The sequence below is a fragment of the Bombina bombina genome, chromosome 7, assembly GCF_027579735.1.
Source record: "Bombina bombina isolate aBomBom1 chromosome 7, aBomBom1.pri, whole genome shotgun sequence".
Lineage (NCBI taxonomy): Eukaryota > Metazoa > Chordata > Amphibia > Anura > Bombinatoridae > Bombina > Bombina bombina.
In genome coordinates, this window is record NC_069505.1 from 292765581 (window position 1) to 292793428 (window position 27848).

Genomic DNA, 27848 nt, shown 5'->3' on the forward strand with positions numbered 1-27848 from the left:
CAAGGGTGTTTTACGGGAATTTAGCACTATTATAGACAAACCACTACTCTTAAATTGTTCAAGATTTATTATCCTCTGGCATAGTACCCTAGGACTGGCGTAAAGCTGATGTGGTGCCACTCTTCAAAAAGGGGAAGCAGGGATGATCTAGGAAGCTATAGACCAGTTAGTCTGACATCAATAGTGGGAAAGATTTTTGAAGGGATTATAAGGGATTATATTAATGAGCATATTCGTGTAAACAAGATTATGGAGTTCAAATCAGCATGGTTTTATAAGAAATAGATCATGTCAAACTAATCTAATTAGATTCTACAAGGAAGTAAGTAAAAATAGAGATAAAAAGGGGAATCAGTTGATTTGATAGACTTTGCAAAGGTGTTTGATACAGTGCCACATGAGAGATTAATGCACAAAATTAAGGGACTGGGAATAGCTGAAAATATTAGCCATGGATAAATAACTGGATAAAAAAGATAGGGAGCAACGAGTAGTAGTGAATGGATCATACTCAGATTGGACAAAGGTAATCAGTGGAGTCCCCCACGGATCAGTACTGGACCCTGTTCTTTTTATTTTTTTATTAATTACTTGGAGCAAGGATTAAATACTGACATCTCTATTTTTGCAGATGATTCTCAGGGCCAGTGCTAGGATTTTTGGCCACACAGGCGAGGATACATTTTGCCCCCCCACACACACACACGATTACATACCATCCTATTGCTAGTTAAAGGGATATTGAATCCAAGTTTTTTAAAGCAACTTTAAAAATAACTCCTATTTATTTTTCTTCATTCTCTTGGTATCTGCATTTAAAAATCTGGAATGTAAGCTTAGGAGCTGGCCCATTTTTGTTTGCTTATTGCATAGTAAATCAGACAGTGTTTGCACTGCATAGCAAAATTGAAAAAGTTAATTTCCCAACAAAAGATGGAAAGATATGGATTACTGTTGTGGGTGAAAATTCTCTCTCTCACACACACATATTCATAAACACATTTAGAGAAGGGCACCTAGGCACTAGGACCATGTTACTTTAGAAGGTTATGGTACAACTTACTTTCGGCAGCCAGCAATCCCATGCCATAGTTTGGCCCTGCTTATCAGACAAGTCCCTGATTGACAATCTGTGTCTGGACTGAACTGCTTCAGTGATCAGACATTGAACGCATTATGGGCTCGATTTATCAAGCCCCTACGGCTGCAAGTTCTCACAAGAACTTGCTCGCCGTAATTTATCAAGCTAAGCTTTTCGCCACCTCTAAGGTGGCGAAATTCAATCTCCGTGTTAGAGTCCAACCGAGGAGATTGGCAGCTCCTGCCCGCGCGTGATTGGCTGTGCGCGGGATTGCACGCGAGCGCAAAATTGCGCTCGTGTGCAATGTTGATTACCTGCGGGTAATTTCGCCCCGCCACAGGCGAGCCGAGGTGTACAGGGGTGCGTATACGTGCCCCTGTACGCCTCAGCTTTGATAAATCTAGCCCTATGTCTCCAGCAAACCCTTGCTTAAAAGTTACTGCTTGCGGGTGTCATCACCTGTGAACAGTTTTACATGACATGGTACCATGTACAGGGAAAGCTGGGCATGGCTGCCAGATGATTAATAAATAGCAGGAACCATGTATACCACAAAGGAGGATGACTTCAGGGCCTATATTTTGCATCTAAGCACATTTCTAATGTCAGTTGAAATAGCACCTTTAAAATTATTTAATAAAAAAATACTAGAGAACTAACAGAAAATCCTCATTTTATCCCAGCTAGAAAAAAAAACAAACAAAAAACCAACAACAATGTGGGTAGAAACTCCCAGGCTTTTACATGAAATAAGAATTTTCCTTTATAGCCTACAGAGAACAGTGCAAGGATACAGATCATGCCACAAATAATGTTGCTGTAAAAGACCATAATAGAGTTGTGTTCCCTATAGGGTATACAATGTGCTGTATTTCAGTGGGACATTATGCTACCCAAAGTTGCTTATGGATCTAATATTACAGTGAAGTGCTCACTATCAGACCACCCCTCTCCTTTAAACCATAAATCAGCGCTGCGGAATCTGTTGGCGCTCTACAAATAACCGATAATAATAATACAGTATATAACACACATTGTTCAACCTCTAATGGGAAACTGGGAATGAATGAGCGACTCCTTTCTGTCCCTATGATGTGTGGATGAAATGAATAGGTTTATAAGTGTATATGAAGGTGTAAACAATGCCATATGTTGCAAAACTTGCTAATTATGCGTTTGTTTATATAATTATATATTACTGATTTATTTGTTACATATGATAAATTGTGTTAGCCAGCCATACAAGTGAAAAACACACACTGTATATTCCAAGCCTCTATTTAGAACATGTAAGTTATTACATACTGAAAGGAGATCAGTTTCTTTCTTTTTTTGTTGCTTTTTTTTTTTTTTTTAACATATAAATTATCTTTACATCATTATTCATTAATATACGTAATATGGTAATAAATACCTAACAATATGTACATAAATCTATTTCAGTCTATAACACTGAGCAAAACAGGATATCCAGTATGTTCAATCAACATTTTCAGCTGAGTATTTGTGTATTAAACAAGCTACGTTTATTGCTAAATATTCTTGTAACGTTAGCATCAATAAGCAAACAGATACTCCCTAAACAAGGAGAAAAGGCCAAACAACCTGTCACAAAAGGAAGTTTAAACACACACATCATACAAAACAGCACCTGACTTCCATCACACACACACACACCACTAAAGGGAAACAACTGCTTCATTCCCAGCCAGTGACATGGGGGAGTACTAATAGTCTGCAGGAGCCTTACACGGATGACGATATATTATATACATTTATATAAAATCCCATGTGTACCTGAAATCAATGCTGTTGCTGCAGATTTCTAGAAGCTGTTCCCTGTCAGGGCCGCTGATAAGAGGATGTAGTTACGCAGCTTTAAAACTCCTGTGTCCAGCATGGAGCAACTGCTCTCAGTGTTTCAACTTAAAAACACTAAGAGCAGTTTCTGTGTTCTGGACACAGGAGTTTTAAAGCTGCCGCCTGCGTTTTAGTTTTTTTTCTGTTTGCAGTGTAGCTGCTATTCTGTTAACAGCGTGGTGCACACAGATCTCCTGACCCAGTCCCGTCCCTGCTGACCCTGACTAAACTCTGCACAAAATCAGCAGGTTTAGTTCAGGCTCAGCAGACACTGCTCTGTGCAGGTATTACGGAAATTTATGGTCACATGATGACCAAGTGGTAAGTAGGGCGCAATAAAAAAAAAAAAAAACACATTTAAAAAAAACAAACAATGCAGCAGCCCAGGGCCAGGGGCAATGCGGGACAAATGGCAGACCTAAAATCAGCCCTAAAATCGGGCGCACAAATAATTTTTTACTCTCACATTACACATGCTGCTTCAATGCCGGCAGATCTGGCGCCCCCCTGCTGGGGCGCAATAAGGCGGCTGCCTAGTATGCCTTACCCAAACGCCAGCCCTGATGATTCTAAGTTAAGTAAGGTCATTAGGTCAGAGCAAGATGAGCTTTCGTTACAAAGGAATCTGCAAAAATTAGAAGTATGGGCAGGTAAATGGAAAATGAGATTTAATACGGGAAAATGCAAGGTTATACCATTTTGGAAGTAAAAATAAGCAGGCAATGTATTATTTAAATGAGACAAGACTTAGCCAAACAGAGGAGGAAAGGGATTTGGAAATAATAGATAACAAGCTAAAGATGGATGCAGGGCAGCAGCTTCAAAGGCTAATAATATACTAGCGTATTAAAAGAGGCATTGATTCAAGGGAGGAAAGCATAATTCTGTCACTATATAAATCCCTGGTAGGACCTCACCTTCAGTATGGAGGGCAGTCCTGGGGACTGATCACAAAAAAATATATTGCAGAAATAGAAAAAGTTCAGAGAAGGGCCAAAAAGCCAATAAGAGGAATGGAGAATTTAAGCTATCAGGAGAGGCTAGCCAAACTGGGTCTGTTTTCCCTAGAAAAAAAAGGCGCTTGAGAGGTAATATGATTAGTTTGTATAAATATATTTAAGGCCCATATACAGAGATGGCAGAAGCTCTGTTTATTCCAAGAAAATTGTTTGTGACAAGAGGTCACAATTTAAGGTTGGAGGAAAGGAGATTTAATCTCCTGCAACGGAAACGTTTTTTCTCTGTAAGAGAAATAAAATTGTATAACTCATTACCAAAGGAGGTAGTGAATGCCAATAGCCTAGATACATTTAAAAATTGTTTGGATACATTTGAGGCTAGAAAATAAATAATTCATGGATATGATTGGTTGTATTAAATGGGTCACCTTTTAATGGGATTAATTTAAGATCAACTGGAGATTTTTTGTAAGTATATTAGATTTGTATAGGTTAAACTCGATGGACTTCTGTTTTTTTTAACCTCATCTACTATGTTTGCTCGCTCCTTATGAAAGTGTCTGCAACAACCAAAAGATTTTTTTTCTGTTTTTTTTTTTTTTTTAAATCAAAGACAAACTGTACTGCTTCTTATTTGTTGAGATAAGTGTTTGAGAGGTGTAGATTTAATGTACAACAGAATATTTTTGTGTAGATTTACCGTTTGTTTTTCTACTCTGAACGTATGGATCTGTCTGAGCCTACTATTGATTTCTATTTTATCCGCCTCCCAACAGCTACAATATGCAAGTTGTGCATCTAGACACAGAAGTGTTGTTAAATTAAAGTAAACATTGTGTAATTAAGAGACATTTCTGTTGTGCTGCTATAGAACAACATAACAGCCAACTCTAAACATTTGTAAAACAAATTAACATCCTTTTTTTTCTGCAATTTTTTTCAGTTGGCAGACTCCACCCACTATTTGAAGGAGCCAATCTGGGCTTTAGTCAGCAGACAAGGTTAGTCACTGTTATAAAAGTTAGTGTAAAGTGCATTTATTTGCAGTTGTTCTCAGTTAAAGCCAATTAGAAACAGATATGTAGCAGGTCTAGTCTTGAGAAGTCAGCAGGTGCATTTCATGTTCTGAGAATTAGAAAAACTGATCCTCCTAACCCGCTGTACTGTTTATATAGATAATCTGATCCTCCTAACCCGCTGTACTGTTTGTATAGATAATCTGATCCTCAAACCGCTGTACTGTTTGTATAGATAAACTGATCCTCCTAACCCACTGTACTGTTTGTATAGATAATCTGATCCTCCTAAACTGCTGTACTGTTTTTGTTCTTGTGGCACCTTTTCTTGAAAAGCATACAGAGGTAGGCTCTTTTCGTTAGCACACTATATGTGCACTCAGCTAGCTCTCAGTAGTGCATTTTTGTCTAGAGCTTTGCAGGGGTTAAGCACATTGTTATATGCAATAACATGCTGTAACGCAGATTTTTTTTGCACTTATATCCCTTTAGACATCACATAAGTAGTACACATCTATGTACAGATCATATAGATGCACAGAATTAGTGCATATCTATATACAGATCATATAGAAACACAGAATTAGTACACATCTATATACAGATCATATAGAAACGCAGATACTTACTGGGAAAGCTCATTAACAGTACATTAGCTGCATATAAAATTGCTCAATTTTCAGAGCTAAAAATTACATGAAAAAAAGGGGGAAAAATAAATAAATGTCCCTTCACGCTCCTTTTAACAACACCTTTTGAAAAAACAGTACGTTGGATGGGATACTATGGCTTATTAGTTGTATAAAAGTCTGCAAGTGATTTAAAGCTAATATCCTCTTGGATATCCGATACCATGAATGTCCTATCATTGTAATATTGATGCTGGTGCAGGATTCCTGAGCAGATCATATGTTGCCAGGTGCAGATAGCAGCTTCATAAATAGTATCCTATGTCTCAGGATGTCCTTTTCTACTCACCAGCCAACCCCTCCACCATTATGAAGAGCCACCCATGTTGCACCTCGAAAGGCATCTCCCACAAAGTTTTGCACAGCCATATCTGAAAGAAAAGGAAATCTAGATTAAAGCAGTCAGTTGGCCATCAGATAAAGGGTTAATCCTGCATTTGTTTCTGTGCACAAAGTGTACCAATGACTACATGGAGTACAGAATGCCGGGGGATTCATTATAGGTAAAGAAATGCACCACCATCAGCCCTTGTGACCCTCTCTAAAGCCAGATCCAGTAATTTACACTAAAACTCTCTCCGGGCAGCACAAGGAGAAGTATAGGTCTGTAAGAAATACTAAATCTGCTAAATTACAAAGCACCAAAGATTTGAGAATTTTTTTATATAGTTCTGTGATTGTTTCAGTTAAAAGAAGAAGTTTTACAAAACACAAAACTATTTCATTTTGAAGCAAAGGAGATCTGGGCTAATAAATTGTTTACCAAACCCCAAGAGTGAGGTGTGCTATGCATCCACCTATGTCGCTAGGAATCCTTTATTAGTTCAGGGGAATCATTTTGGACATACTGAATGAGGAGTTCAAACCCATGTCAGCTTTACAATAAAGTCAAGTGTCAGATCACATATTTTGCCTAATCTGAATTACAATCTCCAGACATTGGATGCAGAGGTTTGTGCCAGACGTACAAGGGCAGACAAAGCTCACCGGCACAGAAGGCAGATCCATCATAGATGTTGGAGGTTTCCCTGAAGGGGCTGTCAGTCCCACTCACGTCATGATGATCACGACTAATCACAACAGGGGCCTACAAAAGACAACAACCACAAATTGTGTACAACATCCTCCCTAGGATTACTTCAATTTCACAATGTAAAACTGATCTGTAGCAAACACTGTTTAGATTTGTTGTTTCAGTAAAACCTACTGCCCTCTAATGCCTAGAGAAAGATAAATCCACTTTGGTTTGGCATTATGCCACTACATAATTTCCTCACAAACACATTAGTTGTGGGGTTTGCTGGAACCTATCTTTGTATTGAGTAAAGAGAGTGAGATAGAAATAAAAAAATAAAAAAAAAGCGCTAAGTGAGAGACAGAGATATAAAATAGTAATATGTAAATACAGCAATCCTCACCTTGACCTGTCCTACAGCCACAGCCTTGTTAATAGCGATAGCAATGGACACTCTCCCTTTCTGGTCTGAATACAGAATCCTAGCCTGTGAGCCAACCACCTGTCAGAAATAAGCATCATATAGTTTACTTTGTTTTGTGGACTCTGCTGTACACACTGAAGCTTCTTTAAGTCAGACGAACAATTCACTGGCTTTATGTCTTGTGTGTAAATATGAGGCTTTATTATCACGTCGCTGCTAAAGTGATTTGCAAATAAAGTTACGTTGGATCTTGCCACCGGCTTGTTTACCAATTTGTGCTTTCCGGCTTCCCGGATCCAGTGAATGTTGTCATTGCATTGCTTCTGTACTGCGTCACTGACTGCGGAGAAGAGAGAGAGAAAAGCAGCTGAATAATAGAGCAATGGTCACTGTATAGGCATGAGCTCTTATACAGAAGCATAGTCTCACATCTGTATAACCAGCTCATGAGAGGAGGAAATAGTTTGAAACTCAGCGTGATCCTCCTAACCCGCTGTACTCTTTGTATAGATAATCTGATCCTCAAACCGCTGTACTGTTTGTATAGATAAACTGATCCTCCTAACCCGCTGTACTGTTTGTATAGATAAACGGATCCTCCTAACCCGCTGTACTGTTTGTATAGATAATCTGATCCTCCTAACCCGCTGTACTGTTTGTATAGATAAACTGATCCTCCTAACCCGCTGTACTGTTTGTATAGATAATCTGATCCTCCTAACCCGCTGTACTGTTTGTATAGATAATCTGATCCTCCTAACCCGCTGTACTGTTTGTATAGATAAACTGATCCTCCTAACCCGCTGTACTGTTTGTATAGATAAACTGATCCTCCTAACGCGCTGTACTGTTTGTATAGATAAACTGATCCTCCTAACCCGCTGTACTGTTTGTATAGATAATCTGATCCTCCTAACCCGCTGTACTGTTTGTATAGATAAACTGATCCTCCTAACCCGCTGTACTGTTTGTATAGATAAACTGATCCTCCTAACCCGCTGTACTGTTTGTATAGATAAACTGATCCTCCTAACCCGCTGTACTGTTTATATAGATAATCTGATCCTCCTAACCCGCTGTACTGTTTGTATAGATAAACTGATCCTCCTAACCCGCTGTACTGTTTGTATAGATAATCTGATCCTCAAACCGCTGTACTGTTTGTATAGATAAACTGATCCTCCTAACCCACTGTACTGTTTGTATAGATAATCTGATCCTCCTAAACTGCTGTACTGTTTTTGTTCTTGTGGCACCTTTTCTTGAAAAGCATACAGAGGTAGGCTCTTTTCGTTAGCACACTATATGTGCACTCAGCTAGCTCTCAGTAGTGCATTTTTGTCTAGAGCTTTGCAGGGGTTAAGCACATTGTTATATGCAATAACATGCTGTAACGCAGATTTTTTTTGCACTTATATCCCTTTAGACATCACATAAGTAGTACACATCTATGTACAGATCATATAGATGCACAGAATTAGTGCATATCTATATACAGATCATATAGAAACACAGAATTAGTACACATCTATATACAGATAATATAGAAACGCAGATACTTACTGGGAAAGCTCATTAACAGTACATTAGCTGCATATAAAATGCTATTTTCCCTCACATTTCTCAGGTACCCGACTATGCCAGGTCACATCCTTCCATACCTCCTTGTGCAACAATATCCTCAAGAGTCGATGCTGCAATCTGATCTGTAATGGCCAGATCAGAGGGATCCCCAGAAGTGCACACCCATCGGAAAGGGCCAAAACCAAGAGAGAAGATGTCCCTGGTAAGAGAGGAGTCTAACTAGGATGTGCTTGAGATTGCAATATATTTGATAAAAACTTAGTAATACTAAATATTAAATAGAAAACATAATCTGTATTAAACATGCTGTAAAAAATAGAGGCTCAATGGATTTAAGATATTTGACAGTATTTTTTTTTATATGCAACATTTCAATAATGCGCCTTAAGATTACCAAGTTTTCATGTGTGCAACCGACTGCGTTAAAATCGCTATGTTCTTCACATAGAAAAAGTACTTTTTATGATGATATAATCTTATACTGTTCATGTAAAATACAGTTCTGTACCTATATATAGGCATAGGTATATATACACACACACATATATAAATTATGTATTTATAAAAAAAAAAAAAAAAACACATTTTCCTGCAAGTGGAGTGAAATATGTACAGTAGATATACAGTAAAACAAATACATGTCTAAATATGCATCTCTATGTTAAAGCACTTTGCAGACTTTTTTTTCTAACACCTGATACCTCATATCTTTGAGCCCTTATAACTTTTTAATGTAATTAAAGGGTTTTTGATGTGTTTTGTGCAACTTCTTTGTTTCACGTAGCAGTTTACCAGAGCTCTAAACTTGTGCTTACCCAAAGCATGTTAATTTCGATTGCGCTCAAGCAAACACATTTAAAGTTGAAAGTAAATATGCAAGCTACTTCCGACATGCACAAAGAGCCAAGAAATACCCCTTAGCGCTTGCGATACCACTAATAACCTAGCCCTTAATGCATTAGGTACATTTGTCCCTACAGTAAGTACTGTGTATGCCAAACTGCTATAACTCTGCCTGCAGTATAAAAGTTACATTATATAAAACTATATAGCCCATCCTCAGAGCTGAATGAGGCCACCATTATTCCATAAGATTCCCACTCTCCGTGTCTCACCCCATAATATGCTGCACGTAGGATGGATATCGAAACTCTAATATTCCGCTCCCCCCAGGCTTCTCCACATCAGCTCCTGGGGAACAGAGGAATCTCAGATTAGTGATTTGTATGTTAGTTATAAACAGCTGAGGTTAAAACAACTTGCACTAGCTTTATAGCTAGTGTCTTGTGCTAGAAAATTACAGTTTACGTAGAAAAAGTTATTAAAAAAGGGACACAAAAGATTTTTTCCCCCTTCTGCATTTAAGATTCAGATAGATCATCCAATTTTAAACAACTCTCACATTTACGTCTTATCAAAATGAGCTTCACTCTTTGTAGTCTTTTTTTTTTTTTTTAAAAAGGAGCAGCAATGCACTACTGGGAGCTAGCCGTCACATCCAGTGAGCCAATGACAACAAGAGACATAGGTGTAGCCACCAATCAGCAGCTAGCTCCCATTAATAGACGTTTTGGAAAGTTGTTTAACATTGCATGCTCCATCTGAATCATGAAAGTTTACATTTTGATTTCACTGCGCATTTAAATCAATGTTGAATTTGACATAATGTTACAAGACCCCATCACTACTATTTTATTCCCATCACTACAGACTAGAAAGAGTTGAGCTTCTTGTAAGAACAAAATGTCAACTCCCACTTCAGATCAGGAAACCTGCAACATGCCGAGCTCCCCAGACCATCCTGACACCAAGTACTCACCCGCTCTCTGTGCTTCAAGCAGGAAAGCATTCCCATAATCCCAGAAAAACATGCCCTTTTCTGACAGCTTGTTGATGGCGGATATTTGTCTTCTTAAACTGCCAGAAGAGGGGGGAAAGCAACATTTAAATATTAACACAAACCAAAAAGGAAGCCACCCTAACAAGGTACGTGTAGATCTTGCTTTGGGTGTACATTGGTTTACAGACATACAGGGATATGCCTTGATGGGTCACTGCTGCCATATTACTTTAATCTATGTCAGAAGTGAATAAAACCACACTCTGCTGGGGAGCTGACTGTACATTGCTTAATGTTACCAGTTATCCTGAAAGTAAAATTTCATGTGAGAGGGAAAAGTGAAATTAAAAAGGGACACTGAACCCAGATTTTTTCTTTCATGATTCAGATAGAGCATGCAATTTTAAGCAACTTTCTAATTTACTCCTATTATCATTTTTTCTTCGTTCTCTTGCCATCTTTATTTTTAAAAGAAGACATCTAAGATTTTTTTGGTTCAGACTCTGGACAGCACTTTTTTTATTGGTGGATGAATTTATCAGCAAGAACAACACAGGATGTTCAACAAAAATGGGCTGGCATCTAAACTTACATTCTTGCATTTCAAATAAAGATACCAAGAGAATGAAGAAAATTTGATAATAGGAGTAAATTAGAAAGTTGCTTAAAATGTTATGCTCTATCTGAATCACAAAATAAAAAATTTGGGTTCAGTGTCCTTTTAATAAATAATAAAATAGATGACATATCCAATATTTAACTACAATTGGTTTTAGTTTTCTCTCAACATTATTTGGAAATTAACACTTTTAGATACAGGTATTTCATAATGGACATAAATATGCCCAGGGATACCCAACAACAGGCATCATGGCACAAACAGGCCCTGCAGTTTAACCAAATGGGAAAAAAAAAAAAGAAAAAAAAAAAAAAATCAGCTTTGGTCACAAGTTGACTAGTCAGCTCAGAGCCACCTGGGATACTGGGACATAAGAGGTGACATTAGGAATAACGTCCCATCCCACCTCCCTCACCTCTCATGTACAAGCTGGCGGAATGATGACGGGTCAGTGCACAGCAGCCGATTTGCCTCCATAAACGGCAGCTGTACAGGGTAGTATCCCCCACTGAATGGGTTGTGGCACGAAGTCTGGTCTGAGCCCAGGTCCACAAGCAGTTCTCCTGTGGTCTCATACTCCTGCACAAGCCTCTCCCTGCAAAAGAGCAGACCTGGTCATCCAACAATCTGTACAATTTTTTCAGCCCTTGGCTTAGAGCCCTTAGTTAACTACATCTTACTCATAATTAAACCCATGGATAATGTATAATCTCAGTAAAAACACCATGACGTGCAAAATTGTACCTCCTGCTTACTTAAATATGCTGCAGTTTACCCGACCTTGTTACGTGCTATGCACTAATAGGTTCGAACAAGCTCGTTTAGATCAGGCCTCTAACCACAATGAAGGAGACCCAATAAATATACTCAAGGGGTGCGTCACTGGACTGTTCTGAAATTGCAAAAGCTTAAAAGGTTTCATAATAAAATTAACACATGCTGTTAAACTCTTCATACACATAACGTCCCTTTAAGTTCAGGGTCAAACTAATTTAGATATAAAACGGCTCGCTAGTTTGCCCATGATATAGCTGGAGGGTGTCACAAATCACTTGCTCATGTGTACATTTCAGTGAAGTCACTACTGGGATTTCATGTTCTGATCTGAATAGAGTGTAGTAGGTTATAAGCGGCACCAACAAGGGTACAATAGGTGACTGAGTTGCATCTTCATAACCACAGGGGAGTGTATAGGGACTGCGAGGGACCCTCACGCACATGACCCATAACCAGATCTGTACTTGAATGCAGCACAGTGATTACTGCTGGTATAGACACACAGCATCAGCTCATTCTGTGTTTATTAGTATCGGACTTGCACAGTTTACATTTTGATACGTCAGATCTCTAAGACTACTCTAAATTCAGCGATCTCTTTACAGCATTTAACGTGCACTTTAAAAAGAATCAGCCTAATATAACAGTATGAGGGCGCCCACAACATACTTAGCTAATAATCACAGGGCCCGTGTGGCGCCTCTCACCCTGGTCTGGATAAAATGGGAACAATCATTTCTAGCAGGTTTAGTTTATGAGCTATGCTGCATAATTAGCCAGTGTTAACCCTAACAAGTGTGTGCTGTGACTATCCAGTTACCATCAAACCTACCAAAGGTCCACAACATTTCCGTGATATCCCAAGCTCAGCGTGGCTTTATCCTTCCTGGCCTTCCTGCAAAACAGATCACTTGTTTTAAGAGACATTTTACTGTAACATGTTCTACCTTTAATCTATTATACCTGCTGCTTACAGACTGTTTCTTTAGGTTTATTTTGCCATGTGAAATAGCGGTCACCTCCCTTGTGGGGGGGGCATGATTCCACTAGTTTAGATTTAGCCAGACAAAAGTCGGTCTAGAATTTGCAGAATTAACTCTCTGTAGCTGCAGAAAATAAGACCAGGAATTATGCGCACTCAGCAGGGGTCTTATTTTAAATAAGGGGGCCACAACTGGCATTTTAATATCTCTTTATCAAATAAACTTGCATAGTTTTATATAAATCAAACTGTGCATGTAGCTTTGTGCTAGTTGCTCTGGATTTACCCTGGATCCACACAGACAAGGCTGGAAATAACTAATAAGAGCACTGTGCAGATCAGGTTGGTTGGGAAGTGGGGTCAGATAAAATGTCATTGTGGCCCTAAGCCTTAGGTTGGACAAGCCTGTTGCAGTAACAGATTGTGCTTGATTTAGCTGATCCAATAAAACCTATTTCCCAGACAGTTGTGAGGAAGCCCCGAGATTTGCCGCACCTGATCCGCTGGACGCAGTCATCCAAAGAGCTTGTGACTTCCATCAACCAGCCCTGCTTGTGACGCTTTAGTAAGGCGGCTTCATCAACCTATGGGACGAAAAAGACCCTTATCCAGAGGTTACACCAGGGTGTCAGGTGAGCCATTTTGTTTAAACTAGTATGAATGATCATTAAAGTATAGGCTCAGTAATTATAAAATGAATCTATAGTATGTTATAATGGTTTACTAGCTGCTACCAAAAAACATCAAAGGGACAGTATACACCAATTTTCATATAACTGCATTTAATAGACACTACTATAAAAAAAATAATATACAAAGATACTGAACTAAAAATCCAGTATAGAACCATTAAAAAAAACCACCACCCTTACTTAAAAGCTCCCAGTTTAGCTTTGTTAAAAAGGAAGCTGGAACACCCACTGTAAGTGGGAAATAACAGACACTCCCCCCCCTTCCCTGCAAAAGACTCTTTATACAAACAGGAGCAAGCTGGAGTAGGTATACATCAGTATTCTCCTAAAACTTTGGGGCTTGGTTATGAGTCTGAAAATCAGAGCAATGTTATTTAAAAATAAGCAAAACTAAACATTTAATCCCCCCTCCCCCTACAAACTATAGACTATACAAATGGATCAACTACAAGACATTTATTCAAAGAAAAATCTAGTGTATAATGTCCCTTTAATAATGAACTTGCACATAAAGTTTGTCTCATGCAAAAATACTATTTAAAGATGAAATGTGCATGTATTAGCATTTATACCTCTAGTAAAAGCTATGAGAATTTTTACTTTGCACGGTGCAAAGATACCTATATATGCTCTGTGCTCTATCGTGTCTGCTCAGAGAGCCAGCGTTACCTTGAACTGCATCAGTGATGATTTAGTTTACATGATACAAGATACTGCTGGGCTCTCTGAGCAGACACACCGTTTAAATTGCTGGTGTATGGAGCACATCTAGATATTTTCCACATGCTAGCCAAATTCTTGCTAATACATGTGTATTCAGGGAGCGGGGCCCTGCTGAAATACAAGGAATAATATGGCTCGTGTCAGGCTTGGACAGCGCAAGATACCGAACAGCTACAGCCGTCTCCAGATCATCACCATTATGGTAGTTCTTACTGTAGCTTTTGTTTGTGACAGGTTTAACCTGAGGGCAAGACACGGTGTAACCTGAATATTCTCCCAAATGCAACAAGATTTAGAATTTTGGCAGTGGATACAAACTTAACAGGATGACATTATTTGGACTTCTCAGGTACTTACCTCTGCAATGACTCCCACACAGCCCACTATTACTGCAGCTTTTGCCTGGGCCCCACTCATGCCCCCTAATCCAGAGGTTACAAACACCTTTCCAGAAAGATCATCTAAGCCCAGGTATCGACGTCCAGCATTCAGCACAGTCAGCTGAAGAACAGAAGTAAAATATTTTTCAGTGATATAGAGGGGCTTCCTGCTATGTACTTAATCTGTTGCCGAGAACTGCTGTTAAAAAGGATAGGATACCCAAATGATGAAGCACATGGAAGTGATGTGGCATATCTGTAAAAAGCTGACTAGAAAATATCACCTGAACACCTCAATGTAAAAAACAAAGACATTTTACTTAAAAATGTCCTCAATTGAATCCCATTGTAAAATACTTTATGCAGCCAGCCAATCAGGATGCTGGTCCTGGGACTTGCAAATGAGCTTACATGTGCAGCAGTCATGTTATTTCCTTGCACAGTTTACAGACGTTTACTATGAAATCTTACAGGATTTCGGTGAAATCTCATTAGAATACAGTAAGTGTGACTTTTGCACTGATGAAGCTGATTGTTCCCCCTCCAACATGCGGCTAACAGCAGCTGAAGGATAACTGCTCAGAGTTCTAACTAATGTGAGCTGATGAAATGTTAAGGTGATAATTTGTCAGCTTTTTAGTTATGCTGCATCATATAGGTATTATGTCCCTTTAACACGTACAGCCTCACCAACTCTGCCCAGCCTATGACAGTTGAAAGCTATTGTACACATGACTGAATAGTAATGGCTGCCACTCACCACTGTGCCGTGCACTATGCCCTGTGGTCCAATGTAACAGTAACTTCCTGCTGTCATCTGTCCATACCTGGCAAAGAATCATAAAGAGCTTGTGACAGGAAAATCACTGTGTTCTGTCATTGTACAGAATATTAAACCAGGGCACAAGTCCTGCTGGTTAACATGTATTAAAAACCTTCTGCCAGCTGTAGCGGTTCTGGGCTTATTTAGTGTAAATGAGTAAACAAGGGAGGGTTAAAGGGACAGTCTAGTCAAAATTAAACTTTCATGATTCCAATAGGGCATATAAAATTTTAAACAACTTTCCAATTTACTTTTATCATCAAATTTGCTTTGCTCTCTTGGTATCCTTTGTGGAAAGCTAAATGTAGGTAGGCTCATATGCTAATTTCCAAGCCGTTGAACTGCCTCTTATCTCACTGCATTTTGACAGTACTAGTTCATGTGTGTCATAGACAACATTGTGCTCACTCCGTGGAGTTATTTAGGATTCAGCACTGATTGGCTAAAATGCAAGTCTGCAGAGGCTTATATACAGGGTAATCAGAGGTAAAAATTATATTGATATAACTGTTGGTAATATAAAACTGGGGCATGAGTAATAAAGAGATTAGCTATCTTTTTATACAATATAAATTCTGGAGTAGACTGTCCCTTTAAATAATGCAGGATTAAGAACTATAAACTGATGACCTAAGCAATCATACAAGGTTCCCTTTTTTAACCAGTGACTACACAGCACTCAGGGACAACAGAATTGGTGGCATCTTGTCTGCTGGACCGGTCTGATATCGTTATGCAGGCGTGTCTTTAGGTCCAAAAACTAGAAGCCAGATTTTGCTCAATTGTAGAGGCCAATATTTAAGCACAGGAATTTATTACCACAATTTTTTTTTAAAAAGGACAGAGTTCTCCTATAGTACCACTTTATGGTGTGCCCAGCTAGACCTGTTTACAGAAAGGTTCTTGTAATGCTGTACAATTCAGTATCACCTCTCATACTTTACAGGTTCATGTGAATTCATGACATTAAACTTCAGCCTTTAAAACCGCTTTCTATAAAGTGCCCATTAATATCCCCCAGTGCTATTTATACTTATTGCCCCCCCCCCCCCCCCCGCTGATTATGTCAGAACTAGTAACATTTTCACTAGCTAGTTATATGCTGCAGGATATCACCAGTGTCAGACAATGGCAGCTTCTGGTTAGTTAACAGTTGTAAGACACTGCTTGTGTTTTTTTTTTCCTTCTTAAAGAGAAATTGGTGGTGGTGGTAATTATTGTGATCAATAATTTTGAGAAAAGCAAAAAGGGACAACGTTATTTACAATACTTGATATATTTTTCAGCCCCCCTCATGCTAACTAGAGTATTTACATGACAAACAATTCCTGTTATGAGATGGCAGAGGCGGTGGTACTGTGTACCACTGAATACCCCCACAAAAAAAAAAAAAAGCCCTAGTTGTAGATATGTTTTAATTGTAAGAAGCTTCATGCAGCAACCTGCACAGTGTAGAAATACTAAATTACATTATACATAAATATAATCATTTGAAGTTATATAAAATAAAAAACAATCAGTCTTAGCAACAGCTACTATAAATGGGAGAGAGAAATCTGAATCTCACATGGTTACACCCATCGCAAACATCTTCTCATAATCATTCCTGGACGAGTAGTTTGGAATAACCTGAGAACAGAATGCACAGACAATAGATGGCATCAGAAATCCTGGAGTGACATGGACAGACACAGATTTAGAATTTTTCTATGGCTAAGATGGGAAAAAGCTCTCACCATCCCATTGGTGATCACAACCCGAGGTGCTCGTGGATGGCTGGGGAAGAGGCCCAGTGGATGCCCACTATACATTATCAATGTCTGCTCTTCTGTCATCTCAGATAAGTATTGCATGACCAGCCAGAACTGCATACACACAGATAAAAAATAAATAAGGTTATACATATTATGGTGGCACCAAGGAGTGGCATATAATTATCTCCTGTTTAGGAGTATGAGAGGCCATCAGACATGTAACTTTGTACATACAGACAAATCCATAACTAACATTACCAAGCAAAAGGAGAAACAAGAATTTGCTATTGAGGGTATTACTAAGACTGGCACAAACAATAGTTTTCCTTTTGGAGCCAGTCAGAGGGAGCATTGCAGTGGTAACTATGCTGCAATATCACTTCCCTCTTCTGAATCTACATACAGCAGTCACCAGGAACACCATACCAGTGAACATCTGTGTCAAGCCAAGAGATATCAATGCACAGGGTATCTCAACATGGTCCATAATCACTTGATAATCTGGAGTATTACCGAATACAGTACCTACCTGGGCCCAATTACTGAAGACCTGCCCATTTCCTCCATAAGTTACCAGTTCTTGGGGAAACTAGAAAAGGAGCACAGAGAAGAAAAAAAAAAAAAAAAAAAAACACTACAATTAAGTGGTAAGAGGATATAGGTGAAGTAAGAGAACATGTGCCGTATTTAATATCAGCAGTCCCCGTATTATTGGCCACTTCCCTTGTGTGGTGAGATGGTTAACCAGGGGGTGGGTTACACAACTGATCTTCTCAGGGTGAAGACTTAAAATGCAATCTGCCGCCTTACTGGGAGACCAGGGGCAACAGAGTTTCACATTAAACATATCTTATGAGCACTATAAGTGAAGTTGCTTTAGTGCGGAATGTTGTGAAGTTAAAAAAAAAAAAAAAAAAAAAAAAAAAAAAAGGTATAACAAATGAATGTCAAGTGACACGGCTAGGGGGAGTGAATATCATTTTTTTCAGTAAGAGGTTTGTACAAAGAATAAGCCAGGAACATTAGGGTTATACCTGAGCAACTGCAGAATCCAGATTATTCATGATCATATGCATTATGGCTCCTGCCTGTATGGTCTTGCACGGGTACTCTGTGATAGGATATGCCCTAGGCGTTTGGGGGTTAAAAGCAGATATTTCAGGCATAACAAAAAGGTAAAATTAAAGTCATTTTTACCCTACACATCGTTAAAAAGCTGAGGGAAAATGTTTTATAAGCATTTACATCTGACATTTATGTTCTGGAGTTCAGGGGCACACTCGTTAATATCTGTTCACGGAAATGTAGTGAAAATAAATGATCATCTGTTGCACTACAGGGACTTGCGCAAAACAAGAACCTACATAGTAGTTTATATGGGAAAATCCCACAGCTTGACAGAGCGAGCAAAGCCCACCAGAGAAATGGCTTTGTACAACAATGGCTGTTTTTACTTCGATGGGGTAAATCTTTTTCCATGACCACTAACGAGACAATGACTATACTTTGTGCTGTTTATATGCTGTGTCTTGCGCCATTTTATGACTGCGACGGCAGCAGGTGTGTTTTGTGGCACATAGCGGCAGCAGGTGTTTAGCAACACATGGCAGCGTTAGCAGAAGCCGGGTTGTCTTGCACCACATTGCGGTGGCAGCAGGTAATAACTTTTCATGGAAGCATTTTTGCCAATACGTGTATATTGTAAATTGTTTTCTTTTCAAAGTTGTAATTTATCTATGTGCATTTAAATTTTGACTGAAATGTCCCTTTAAGAACTCTGTTTAACTTACTGTACAACAACATATAAAAAAGGGACAGTCTGAATCATAAAAGTTTAATTTTGACTAGATAGGGCATGTTATTTTAAACAACTTTCCAATTTACTTTTATCATCAAATTTGCTTTGTTGTTCTGGTATTTTTAGTTGAAAGCTAAACCTAGAAAAGCTCATATGCTAATTTCAAAACCCTTGGAGGCTGCCACTTAGCTCAGTGCATTAACAGTTTTTCCTGTCTGCCATATAGATAATATTGTACTCACTCACATGGAGTTATTTATGAGTCAGCACTGATTGGCTAAAATGCAAGTCAGTCAAAAGAACTGAGATAAGGGTGCAGTCTGCAGAGACTTAGATACAGGGTAATCACAATGGTAAAAAGTAATTAATATAACCGTGTTGGTTATACAAAACTGGGGAATGGGTAATAAAAGTGATTATCTATATTTTTAAGCAATACAAATTCTGTAGTAGACTGTCCCTTTAAGTACATTCCTCCTTAGGGTCTTGTGCCTCAGGTCAATGAAGCATTTTAATATAAAACATGAAAATAAATAATGCATCATCCTTATACGTTCCAGCATCAAAACAATGTTACTTACACTAATCACTCCAGGTGTTCCAACCCTTACACTGGCTAACAAAGCAACATATCTAGGATGGTATGGATGAAGGACATGGTTGGGGGATTTCTCCTTACAACCCCCTTTTACACCCAATGTAGTGTAAGTAACTTGCTATTGTTGAGTGCCGGAGGGGGATTACAAAAGGGAATCGGGGTGTAAATGTCCCTTCACCCCCTGTAATAACAACCTGCTGTCTCCATCATAGCCTGGAAACTGGTAAAACATAAGGACTCACCTCATCTGGATTTTGGGGTAGAATCTGTACATGTAAATATGACCATACTGTCTCAGCTCTGCTGCAAATTCTGATGCCAACGTCTTGTGGATCCCAGGAGGAAAATAGCGCAAAGAATTGGCAAGAGCCAACTGAAGGAGAGAGAAAGAAAACTTGTTAACTCATCTGCCAGTATGCCACAAACTGCCACTTATCAGTGGGAGCAGGAGACACAAAAGACCACTTGTCAGGTAGATGTTTATATGCACTTACTTATCCGATACCAAATAGAAAAACATTTGTCTAGTAAGTTTATGCAGATTTTACTGGACAGTTTGCTAAAATACTAGACACGTGGCAACAGAATGAGTTACTGGGGCTTCTTACACATGAGCCTTATGAGTGTGGACGCCACTGAGGGGTGGGAAAACACTGGTAAGCCATTGTGGTTTTCTGGTGTAAGGGCAGCTGGAGCAGATGTGATAGGCCCCAGCTGTAGAGTCAGAGAACCCCAAACATTGTCTGCCCAGTGTGGCTCAATCACCATGCCAGGCACAGCAAGCAGCTGCGCACACACACGGGTCCTGTACTATACAGAAGAGAAATCAAATCTTGTGTTTCAACTATGTTAGCGTAAACAGAAATAACAAGCCCAGCACCACCCGTGGCCACACCCCTGAGGAAAACCCAGAACCACGCTTGGCCACACCCCAGCGGAAGCCGCACTACAGTACTTTGGCATATAACTGTAACATTGCTCTTCTAGCAGCAAATGGATAGTGACGAGATAAAGGAGACAATTAGAAGAGAAGCTGTGCATGCATCTGTCTTGGTCTGTACAGTAACATCTATGGATAACGTTAAGTGAGATGTTAGTAACTATACACACGCTTGACAAGAGCTACAGTATATCTGTATACATTTATTTTCTATCTTACTAAAATGTGTGTGTCTATGTGAGTATGTTTGTGTGCGGGTCTGGGTATCTATGGGCACATATATAATATATAGTCACTGTTTGCACAAAAGACAAATTAGTTGCCCAGTGACATTACAAAAACCATAATAAGTGATGTTTTAACAAACAGATCAGCATAATGCAGCAAGTTGTTCCCTAAAGTGAGCCAAAAACGCAGATATAGGAACAACAACAGATGTACACGTGATTTGTGTAAAAAAAAATACTGTAGTACAAAGTGCACATGAACCCAACAGTCATTTGAGGTCAAGAAAGGGTTACACGTCTTGTCCTGGGCTCAGCAGGTGAATACCATGATGGCACTTGCACTGCATGCTGCCAGTTATTCCAGCATATCAGGAACAGAACTACCATTTTGTAAAGCAGATGCAGTGGCCCCAAGGCCCATAGCAGCCAGTCTATATAAAGGTGTGTGCAGAATATGTACAGTCATAATGCAGGTTGCAGGGCTAAATCAAAGAAGTTCTCTATGCAGCACAGCAGGCAGACAGATAATGTGCAACATAGTGCACAGCATTCTCTCTCTGCTCATTATCAGTGTACAGAAAAATCAGCATCATTATACAGTGCAGCGGGCTCATTATCAGTGTATAGCTAGCTGTCATTACACCGGGCCAGCATATACGCGCCAGCATACGCACCAGCGCACAGACACACTCACACCGGGGCCAGCATACGCACCAGCGCACAGACACACTCACACCGGGGCCAGCATACGCACCAGCGCACAGACACACTCACACCGGGGCCAGCATACGCACAGACACACTCACACCGGGGCCAGCATACGCACAGACACTCACACCGGGGCCAGCATACGCACAGACACTCACACCGGGGCCAGCATACGCACAGACACTCACACCGGGGCCAGCATACGCACAGACACTCACACCGGGGCCAGCATACGCACAGACACACTCACACCGGGGCCAGCATACGCACCAGCGCACAGACACACTCACGCCGGGGCCAGCATACTCACCAGCGCACAGACACACTCACGCCGGGGCCAGCATACGCACCAGCGCACAGACACACTCCCCCCGAGGCCAGCATACGCACAGACACACTCCCCCCGGGGCCAGCATACGCACAGACACACTCCCCCCGGGGCCAGCATACGCACAGACACACTCCCCCCGGGGCCAGCATACGCACAGACACACTCCCCCCGGGGCCAGCATACGCACAGACACACTCCCCCCGGGGCCAGCATACGCACAGACACACTCCCCCCGGGGCCAGCATACGCACAGACACACTCCCCCCGGGGCCAGCATACGCACAGACACACTCCCCCCGGGGCCAGCATACGCACAGACACACTCCCCCCGGGGCCAGCATACGCACAGACACACTCACACCGGGGCAAGCATCCTCACCAGCGCACAGACACACTCACACCGGGGCAAGCATCCTCACCAGCGCACAGACACACTCACACCGGGGCCAGCATACGCACAGACACACTCACACCGGGGCAAGCATCCTCACCAGCGCACAGACACACTCACACCGGGGCCAGCATCCTCACCAGCGCACAGACACACTCACACCGGGGCCAGCATCCTCACCAGCGCACAGACACACTCACACCGGGGCCAGCATCCTCACCAGCGCACAGACACACTCACACCGGGGCCAGCATCCTCACCAGCGCACAGACACACTCACACCGGGGCCAGCATCCTCACCAGCGCACAGACACACTCACACCGGGGCCAGCATCCTCACCAGCGCACAGACACACTCACACCGGGGCCAGCATCCTCACCAGCGCACAGACACACTCACACCGGGGCCAGCATCCTCACCAGCGCACAGACACACTCACACCGGGGCCAGCATCCTCACCAGCGCACAGACACACTCACACCGGGGCCAGCATCCTCACCAGCGCACAGACACACTCACACCGGGGCCAGCATCCTCACCAGCGCACAGACACACTCACACCGGGGCCAGCATCCTCACCAGCGCACAGACACACTCACACCGGGGCCAGCATCCTCACCAGCGCACAGACACACTCACACCGGGGCCAGCATACGCACCAGCGCACAGACACACTCACACCGGGGCCAGCATACGCACAAGCGCACAGACACACTCACACCGGGGCCAGCATACGCACAGACACACTCACACCGGGGCCAGCATACGCACAGACACACTCACACCGGGGCCAGCATACGCACAGACACACTCACACCGGGGCAAGCATCCTCACCAGCGCACAGACACTCACACCGGGGCAAGCATCCTCACCAGCGCACAGACACACTCACACCGGGGCCAGCATCCTCACCAGCGCACAGACACACTCACACCGGGGCCAGCATCCTCACCAGCGCACAGACACACTCACACCGGGGCCAGCATCCTCACCAGCGCACAGACACACTCACACCGGGGCCAGCATACGCACAAGCGCACAGACACACTCACACCGGGGCCAGCATACGCACAGACACACTCACACCGGGGCCAGCATACGCACAGACACACTCACACCGGGGCCAGCATACGCACAGACACACTCACACCGGGGCCAGCATACGCACAGACACACTCACACCGGGGCAAGCATCCTCACCAGCGCACAGACACACTCACACCGGGGCAAGCATCCTCACCAGCGCACAGACACACTCACACCGGGGCAAGCATCCTCACCAGCGCACAGACACACTCACACCGGGGCAAGCATCCTCACCAGCACACAGACACACTCACACCGGGGCAAGCATCCTCACCAGCGCACAGACACACTCACACCGGGGCAAGCATCCTCACCAGCGCACAGACACACTCACACCGGGGCCAGCATACGCACAGACACACTCACACCGGGGCAAGCATCCTCACCAGCGCACAGACACACTCACACCGGGGCAAGCATCCTCACCAGCGCACAGACACACTCACACCGGGGCCAGCATCCTCACCAGCGCACAGACACACTCACACCGGGGCCAGCATCCTCACCAGCGCACAGACACACTCACACCGGGGCCAGCATCCTCACCAGCGCACAGACACACTCACACCGGGGCCAGCATCCTCACCAGCGCACAGACACACTCACACCGGGGCCAGCATCCTCACCAGCGCACAGACACACTCACACCGGGGCCAGCATACGCACAGACACACTCACACCGGGGCCAGCATACGCACAGACACACTCACACCGGGGCCAGCATACGCACAGACACACTCACACCGGGGCCAGCATACGCACAGACACACTCACACCGGGGCAAGCATCCTCACCAGCGCACAGACACACTCACACCGGGGCAAGCATCCTCACCAGCGCACAGACACACTCACACCGGGGCAAGCATCCTCACCAGCGCACAGACACACTCACACCGGGGCAAGCATCCTCACCAGCGCACAGACACACTCACACCGGGGCCAGCATACGCACAGACACACTCACACCGGGGCCAGCATACGCACAGACACACTCACACCGGGGCAAGCATCCTCGCCAGCATATGCACAGACACACTCACACCGGGGCAAGCATCCTCACCAGCGCACAGACACACTCACACCGGGGCCAGCATCCTCACCAGCGCACAGACACACTCACACCGGGGCCAGCATCCTCACCAGCGCACAGACACACTCACACCGGGGCCAGCATCCTCACCAGCGCACAGACACACTCACACCGGGGCCAGCATCCTCACCAGCGCACAGACACACTCACACCGGGGCCAGCATCCTCACCAGCGCACAGACACACTCACACCGGGGCCAGCATCCTCACCAGCGCACAGACACACTCACACCGGGGCCAGCATCCTCACCAGCGCACAGACACACTCACACCGGGGCCAGCATCCTCACCAGCGCACAGACACACTCACACCGGGGCCAGCATCCTCACCAGCGCACAGACACACTCACACCGGGGCCAGCATCCTCACCAGCGCACAGACACACTCACACCGGGGCCAGCATCCTCACCAGCGCACAGACACACTCACACCGGGGCCAGCATCCTCACCAGCGCACAGACACACTCACACCGGGGCCAGCATCCTCACCAGCGCACAGACACACTCACACCGGGGCCAGCATCCTCACCAGCGCACAGACACACTCACACCGGGGCCAGCATCCTCACCAGCGCACAGACACACTCACACCGGGGCCAGCATCCTCACCAGCGCACAGACACACTCACACCGGGGCCAGCATCCTCACCAGCGCACAGACACACTCACACCGGGGCCAGCATCCTCACCAGCGCACAGACACACTCACACCGGGGCCAGCATCCTCACCAGCGGACAGACACACTCACACCGGGGCCAGCATCCTCACCAGCGGACAGACACACTCACACCGGGGCCAGCATCCTCACCAGCGGACAGACACACTCACACCGGGGCCAGCATCCTCACCAGCGGACAGACACACTCACATTATTATACTGTGGGAACATACTCAGTGTATAGAATTATTATTACTATGGGGGGGGGGGGGAAATTACACTATGCATGAGGACCCTCTGTTGAGACGGTCTGCTACTGCAGCATATGCTCCAGGTGCCAATCATAGAGGTTTGTTTTTGAAATATCACTTCAGTGCCCCCCCTATGTTATCTGGAACTTCAACCTTTAAGGTATCACATACATGCGGCCTTAACTTATGATGCCAGTAGGAAGCAGTTGTCCAGTGGGCCTGTCCTTTGCAGCCACAATGTAGGATTTATATATATTAATCAGGGACAAAAGTGATATGATTGGCCAGCAGAAGTATATATTTGTAATATGACTGTGGACCTCTTTCTTTTAATACAATAAAGAGACATTAAACACTAAATACATGCATTCAAAGAAAAGATTAGTCCATGACTAACATGTAGATGTATTTTTTAAAGTTTCATTAGTTGTTTAAAAAGTGACAAAATAAGTGTAAAGTTTTACTGTCTATAAAACACTGGGAGCTGCCATCTTGTAACTTGTGTTACCTTCTCTGCTGTGGCCAATTAGGGTCAGTTATAAATAGGTCATTAGAGTGTGCAGCCAATGGTTGTGCTGGATTTAACAGTGTTCTGCACTTCCATTTCTAACAGGAACTGAAAAGCTCAGAATTTCAAAATGGAATTACAGGCAAAGAGGACAAAATAAATAATGAAAGTATATTGCAGAGTTGTTTTATTATATATCACCATCTCAAAGTGTTTAATGTCCCTTTAACTCAGTATATAGACGCATATTGCAGTACATTTAGTATCTGATAACTGGCAAACCACTATATTTAATTAGGAACATGCAGCATCGATTAAGGTGCATAAGGGATTTTGCAATATGTGAATGGGTCACAGACACTTACCTTCTCCTCCTCTGCAGACAGTTGTGGGGTTCGGTTGGGTGCATGGGGAAGCCCTTCTAGTCGCCCCCTGTTTTGGGGCAATGGGTCAAGGGGAAGACCAGCACACAGCTCCTGCAAAGTGCTCATTGTCTGGTAAGGTCAGCACAGCTCACAAACAAGTCAGCACTGGGAACTCATCAGGTGTAAGACACACCCACCACTAACCTGCAAGATAATTGGTCCATCAAATTCCCAAACTACTACACCACCGGCCACAAGGTGGGTCATGTGATGAGAATGTCTAGCAGAGTTTAACCCTTGGCCTTCAAATGATTAACTGACTCTAAATGTTGAACTCCTTTTTTTGCTTTTTATATATGAATGTGAACACACTAGCGTAACAGATACAGTGAGATGCCAATGGTATGGGCAGCAGAGGGAAAAAGCATTTGGCATTAATAATACATTTACCTGGTGATTCTCTTGATTTACACAATATTTGATTTGATTGTTCCTGGCCTGGGACATAACCTGTACCTAGGGTTGCCACCTCAACCGTGTTTTCCTGGACACTTATGAGTTACACATGCTGCAGGGTGTGCAGGAAGGAACATGTATTGTGCTTCTGGACAGTACTATTCATATTCCTCCCTGCACACCCTGCAGCATGTGTAACTTATAAGTGTTCTGTATTTTAAGGGACGAGTGGCAACCCTACCTGCGCCCCGTATCCCTGGTACTGAGCTGAGGTTCTGCTCTCATGTGATGTACACGTGGGTCTGGCTGGGGACATGTCAGCACAGATATGATTGTCAGGACCGCAGTGTAGTGGATGTCAGATGACTGATATAATTGTCACCAGGCTTGTGTCAGTGCCCTGATTACTGCTTGAACGGTTGTATTAACCCCTTCACTGCCAGAATTGATATCACTAGTTAAAGGGACACTGAACCCAAATTTTTTCTTTTGTGATTCAGATAGCGCATGCAATTTTAAGCAACTTTCTAATTTACTCCTATTATCAAATTTTCTTCATTCTCTTGGTATGTTTATTTGAAAAGAAAGAATGTAAGTTTAGATGCCGGCCCATTTTTGGTGAACAACCTGGGTTGTCCTTGCTGATTGGTCAGCACCAATAAACCAGTGCTGTCCATTGTTCTAAACCAAAAAATTGCTGGCTCCTTAGCTTAGATGCCTTCTTTTTCAAATAAAGATAGCAAGAGAAAGAAAAATTGATAATAGAAGTAAATTAGAAAGTTGCTTAAAATTGCTGCTCTATCTGAATCATGAAAGAAAAAAATTGGGTTCAGTGTCCATTTAATATGGGTAACACAAATTTGTAGGGCTGCAACTAATGATTATTTTCATCATAGATTAATCAGCCAATTTTTTTTTTTTATTATTTAACTCTCATTAAAAAAAAATAATATTTTTTCCAGTATTTTAAATAAAATCCACATACTGAGTGTTACAAATATAAACTTCAGACTAAAACTTTACATTAACACAAATGTTTAAAAAAATACATTTTATAATTGCATGATTCAGATAGAGCATGTCATTTTAAGACACTTTTAAATTCACTTCTATTTTCAAATGTGCTTAGTTCTCTTAGTATCCCTTGTTGAAAAAGAATACGCACATAGTATCCCTTGTTGAAAAAGAATACGCATATATCCTACACTAGTGGGAGC

General features: G+C 42.5%; 1 protein-coding gene across 1 annotated transcript in view; it reads right to left on the reverse strand.

Annotated features, from left to right (window-relative positions):
- Positions 1–26334, reverse strand: part of LOC128666329 (urocanate hydratase) — a 33353-nt gene extending 7019 nt beyond the window's left edge. The window contains exons 1-18 of the mRNA XM_053720849.1: positions 26176–26334; positions 19857–19987; positions 18253–18346; positions 17748–17807; positions 17201–17329; positions 17032–17093; positions 15402–15468; positions 14619–14762; positions 13342–13430; positions 12697–12759; positions 11503–11682; positions 10448–10545; positions 9744–9819; positions 8706–8827; positions 7314–7384; positions 7024–7122; positions 6593–6692; positions 5895–5976 (exon numbers count right to left, since the gene is read on the reverse strand). Coding sequence (XP_053576824.1) covers positions 5895–5976; positions 6593–6692; positions 7024–7122; positions 7314–7384; positions 8706–8827; positions 9744–9819; positions 10448–10545; positions 11503–11682; positions 12697–12759; positions 13342–13430; positions 14619–14762; positions 15402–15468; positions 17032–17093; positions 17201–17329; positions 17748–17807; positions 18253–18346; positions 19857–19987; positions 26176–26301 — 1793 coding nt within the window. The 5' untranslated portion in view covers positions 26302–26334. The remainder of the gene's footprint in view (positions 1–5894; positions 5977–6592; positions 6693–7023; positions 7123–7313; positions 7385–8705; positions 8828–9743; positions 9820–10447; positions 10546–11502; positions 11683–12696; positions 12760–13341; positions 13431–14618; positions 14763–15401; positions 15469–17031; positions 17094–17200; positions 17330–17747; positions 17808–18252; positions 18347–19856; positions 19988–26175) is intronic.
- Positions 26335–27848: the final 1514 nt, after the last annotated feature.